Source organism: Chrysemys picta, unplaced genomic scaffold (assembly GCF_011386835.1).
Source record: "Chrysemys picta bellii isolate R12L10 unplaced genomic scaffold, ASM1138683v2 scaf3949, whole genome shotgun sequence".
Taxonomy (NCBI): domain Eukaryota; kingdom Metazoa; phylum Chordata; order Testudines; family Emydidae; genus Chrysemys; species Chrysemys picta.
This window is the reverse complement of record NW_027056650.1, coordinates 1-5,000: the sequence shown is the minus strand read 5'-3', so window position 1 is coordinate 5,000 and position 5,000 is coordinate 1. Positions and strand designations below refer to the sequence as shown.

Sequence of the window (5,000 nt, the reverse complement as noted above, 5' to 3'; positions counted from 1 at the left end):
TGGGGGGAGTGGGGGGAGGGGCTCTGGGCTGTCTGAGGTGGGGGAGGGGTCTCTGTGGGGAGAGGCTCTGGGCTGAGGTGGGGGGAGGGGCTCTGGGCTGTCTGAGGTGGGGGAGGGGCTCTGGGCTGTCTGAGGGAGGAATGGTTGGGCCGGCGGTGGGGGGGAGTCGGGGAGGGAGTGGCCCCTCCCAAGCGGAGACGCCGCCGCTTGGCCCCGATTGGTCCGCGTGAGCGAGGCCGGGGGGGCGGGCCAGAGACGTGGCAGAGCGAGCGCGGGGCCTGGGGGGCGCGTCCCCGCGCCGGAGGCCAATCCGCGCGGGCCCTGGCGCGCGCCCCCACCCGCTGCCTGCCCGCCTGCCTGCCGCGGGCGCGCGCCCTGGCTGCACGCTGACTCGGCGGGCGCGGCGCGCGGTGACGGGCGGCCCCATGGCCTCGGTGGGCCCCGCCGGCGCGGGGCGCTGGGAGCTGGTGCGCAGGGGCCGGGGCCGGCGGCCCGCGGGGGGCGCTGCCGGGCGCAGGGCGCTGCAGGAGGCCAACAGCGGCCGCCTGTTGCCTTCGGCCTGTGAGTGGGGGCGGGGCTCGGCCCCCCGGGGGGTGCGGGCGAGTGGGGCTCGGCCCCCCGGGGGAGTGGGACTGGGCCCCCCATGGGGCGGGGGAGCGGGGCTCGGGCCCCCTCAGTGGTGCGGGGCTCGGCCCCCCAGGGGAGTGGGACTCGGCCCCCCATGGGGTGGGGGTGCGGGGCTCGGCCCCCCAGGGGGGCGGGCAGTGGGGGGGCGGGGCTCGGCCCCCCCAGGGGAGTGCGAGACTGGGCCCCCCGGGGGGGTGCGGGGCTCAGACCCCCGGGCGGGGGAGCGGGGCCAGAGCCTGCATTGGGGGGCTCAGCACCACGCCCTGTAAGTGAGAGCAGAGGCAGGCCCTGGGGCTCAGAGCTGGTGCCGCCTGCGAGCCGGGCTTGGCCCCGCTGTACAGGAATTGGGGAGCCGGCCGTGGGTGCCGGAGGGCGAATGCTCTGGGGTAACTGTTCCCATAGGATTTGAGGGAGGATTTGTTCTGCCATGGGTCCACCACCACAGTGCACAGCTCTCCACAGGGCCTGGGCGTCCATGAGACTGGCCTCTGGGTACCGCAGCGATGGGCATGCCAGCAACGCCTGGTGAGGGTCTGAATCCTGCCCCAGCCCCATGTGGGTGGGTGGGTGGGTGGGAGAGATGCATGCTTCCTTATATTAAATGGTCACTTGCCTTGCAGCAGATCCTGCTGCCCAGGGCTCAGCCTGGAGGGAAGGAGATTGACTGCAGTGCCCAGCCTCTGTACAAGGGAGATAGTGGGTTGTTAAGGAGCTGTCGTTCCTGACTCGTAAAAGTTTTATTCACTTAATACTGGATTTGCTTTTTTATGGGGTCTTTTTTAGGTGATGGGCTTCATCCCAGTACATCTGCTTCTACTTGAGCTGCCTTTACTGTCTCAGCCAAACTGATCACTTCCCTCTGTTTGTCTTATTTCTAGCACCTATCACTACATCAGACACCATCTTTGAGCTGGGGTTTGAGAAAACTGGGAAGAAGCAGAACAAAGAGCAAGTGCCTCCAGCCCCTGCCCCTGAGCAGCATCACAAAAAACAGAACATGGGGAAAAATGCTAAAAAGTCAACTGCAGTCGATGCAGGACTCAAGCAAGGCAAATTCCGAACGCTGGAGGATGCCCTGAAAGCTGTGAGTTTTATACCTCCAATTACTGAAGCAGAAGGGCGTGGAGAGCAGTACATCAGCAGTCAGGAGTTTATAGATGGGCCTGCTCACCTTAACTCATCCTGGTGATGTCCCAAGAAGCCAGGCCCAGAGCTGCCGCAGAGCCTAGGGTGCCCGTAGTCTCCAACCCCAATGTTAATGGTTCAGAAGCATAAAATTGAGCTGTCAGAGATGTATGCATTAGTGTAATTAAACGCCAGCTAATTGCTCAGTGCTGTCTGACACAAAAATTTAGTCCTTTGCTTGAGGTTCTTAGCTTCCAAAATTCAAACACTGATAAGGAAAGATGCACTGGAAGATCCGTAGGAAAGTGTTCTCTTCATTTCCCCCCTTCCATCTTACTTTTACTACCCACTGTTCGGGTTGGGGTGAGGAAGACATTTGACTAATGTGTGCTACAGTGGCAGGTTGCACGGAAGAACTGAGCCCTTAGGCAGGTTTAGAGGGGTATGTGTTGGGTATGGGAGCAAGTTGGTGCATTGGGACTGAGATTTTGTTCCATTTATAGGAGAAAATAGGGTGGTGACGCTGACAGTTCTCAGCAGGCAGTTCACCATCCTGGAACACTGCATGCTGGGACCTGTTATCTCCAGGGTTTGCACCTCCATGTTAAAGACCAGGGTGGGCACGTGCCGTGTTGTAGAAATCTGTAAAGCTCGTCTTAAGAAAAGCAAGGTGGTGAAATGTGGGAGTGAGGTGAAAAGGGATCAGGAAGAATGCAGGGGGCTAAAAGCATCATGTAAGGGAAAATGACGAGTGGAGAAACGTGTCTCTAAAGAGAAGTTCTGTGATCTCACAGGAATAAGAGGTCAGAGGATGTAAAGGGAAAACAGCTTTCGGAAGAGCTAGCTAGTCATTTCAACTGGATGGGAGCAGCAGAATGTAAAAACCGAGTATACTAGAATATGAAGGTTTCTGACCTCCCGCCTCCTATGCTGTTCTCTCTGTTGCTTTTCCATCTTGGGGACTCGGTACTGACTGTGATGGTTTCAGAGCTGTAAGAGTTTGCTCGTCCAGACTAGTGGAGCAGATTGTGATGTCCAAACTACACATGTGCCTTGAGGAGCAGCATTCCCTTCTGCACCAGTTCTGGAAAGTGCCCATCTTACCTCTTCCTAGAGTTCAGATTTCGGAGGCTGCTGCCTTTGACATGCCCTAGTCCTCTGAGCCAAACTGGTATTTTGCGGTTCACCGTTGCACTGTCTGAATAAGCGTCTCTGCAAAGCAGTTGGGCCTCTTTGGAGTTTTAATATACTATATGTATTATATGACTTTTAAACCAACCTTTGTACTTTTGGGTAATTTAAGCACTATGCCCGGATGTACAGACACTCTTACCCTGTATATTATATAATTTTAACATTAGCTTTAATAACATTTTTAAATCTTGATGAGGAAAATAGGGTAGGGAATGTACTATCTCTGTCCCAGTATCATCATTCCAGTGCTCCCAGTGCAAATGAGATGAGATGGGGGCACTCCCGGCTACTGCCTTGGTGTGTCTACTGCCATTCTTGGAGGTCACGTTGATTATTTGAAGTGAAACTTGTCTTCCTTTTTAAAAAAACACAAACACCTTGGTGCTATGACTGGCCAAAGCCCAAACTGGGACTTTCTTTTTGTTCTATGTTCGTACAGCGCCTAGGCCAATGGGGGTCTGGCCCATGACTGGGGCTCCTGGGTGCTACTATAATCCCAGTAATGACTACTAATAATCCCAATCCTGTTGTCTGCTGCGTGAGTGGAGCGAATGATCTTGTCACTTGGGTGGCAGAAACGTGATTGCAAGAACTAGTTCTGTTTTTCTCCTTTGCGACAGGCATTTGAAGTTGTGTTGCTCCTTCTGCTCCTGCAGGCAGGAAAGTCCCTTCAGACCCCAGCAGGCTAGAAAGGAAGCACTGGCTTCTTTTCTGCCCACTTCTCATGCTCTCCGGGAGGAACTCTACGAAGGCTTCACTGCTGGGAATGTTCTCTCACATCTTGTCTTATCATGCCTCCTGATGAAACGGGCTGCAGTTCAGCTGGTGTGAGCTTTACATGTTCTAAGTAAACCTGCTACAATGTTTGTCTGCCTACCATTGGCGTGGTACCTGAGTGTAGACTGACTCTCTTAGAAAAGCCAAACAAACAAGGATTACATTGAAATTTGTCATGGCATAATGAAGACCTGGTGCACCAGCTGTCTGCTGAGCTCCTGTATTCAGTTCCTTCTCTTTAATCTAGGTTCTTACTCCATGCTCATCATAGGGGTATCTGTTAGATTTCTGTTGGAGAAGGACGTTACCATTTACATTCAATTTCCGGTTTAAGCCAAATTCATCTTGTGCGTCGGTGTTAATTGTGTTTGTGTTTTACAAGAAGGATAGAAGTTAGGTGTTAAAAAGAGCAGTCCAAACCGAATGAGTGTGGAGGGGATAAATAACCTGGCTTTTAGAATAGAAGTTAGGAAGCGTGCATGGCTGGTCCCTGAGGGTGCAGTGGACTAGACGTTCAGTTGTTGCACAATGATCCAGTAATGTTTCCAGGCAAACAGGCCCTCCTGGCTTTGGGCGTGTTTACAGATATAGCAAGAGATGGCCCCTGCCTTGAAGAGCTTCCAATCTAATTTTAAAACAAGATGTGCCAAATAGGTAGAGGGTGACTGTGGTAAGAACGTATCTTGAAGTAGACTAGGTATTGGCCCAGTGTGCTGGTTTTGGGTCATTCAGACAAGCAAGGGATCTTCTATCAAGTCATTTCCTACCTCTAGGTCTCTGTGTAGGTTGACGCCCCAAAGTGCACTGATTCTGATCCAAACGCGGTTGTGCATAGTGGTAAGTGTGTACAACTCAGCATGGTTGACTCTCAGACTGCTAGGGAAAATGCAGCTACATGCTATCTCATTATCTTCAGATTATGCCTTTGGTAACACCTGTTTTTCCCCTTGCCAGTTGGTGGGGATGCACAAATTGAACCAATTGGCCTTGTAATTGAAACGTAGCAAATAGTTCTGTTGCTGCAAGAAATAGTCGGGTCCAGCTGTGACTCTTTTTCAGCTGTTGGCTTGCTAGTGCTAACAGGTGCATAAGGTGGTGAAAACATATTTTAGTCACCAGCTCTGACTTTCATATTCCTGGGGAGCAAGAAGGGGCAAGTTCTGCGTAGTCTTTTGAGTTTAGAACAGTGTTTTATTTTTATTTGCTTTACTGACTTCAGTCTTGCTATAAAAATCTGTTCAGTTCTGGACACGTGGTCAGGTCCCTGCATATTTTTT

The 5,000-nt window shown here is 52.9% G+C and overlaps 1 protein-coding gene across 1 annotated transcript; it reads left to right on the top strand.

Moving 5' to 3' along the window:
• The first annotated feature begins 259 nt into the window (after positions 1-259).
• On the top strand, positions 260-2,182 carry LOC135980529 (transmembrane protein 214-like). Its single transcript, XM_065580487.1, has 2 exons — positions 260-561; positions 1,506-2,182. Exons 1-2 carry the CDS (start codon positions 426-428, stop codon positions 1,814-1,816), a joined length of 447 nt encoding a protein of 148 aa, XP_065436559.1. The 5' UTR covers positions 260-425; the 3' UTR covers positions 1,817-2,182.
• Positions 2,183-5,000: the final 2,818 nt, after the last annotated feature.

Bases quoted from the DNA above. Each gene is read 5' to 3' on its own strand.
- LOC135980529 (XM_065580487.1), top strand. From the start codon at position 426: ATGGCCTCGGTGGGCCCCGCCGGCGCGGGGCGCTGGGAGCTGGTGCGC. The intron at 562-1,505 runs GTGAGTGGGGGC...TCTTATTTCTAG, and splicing joins CCGCCTGTTGCCTTCGGCCT to CACCTATCACTACATCAGAC.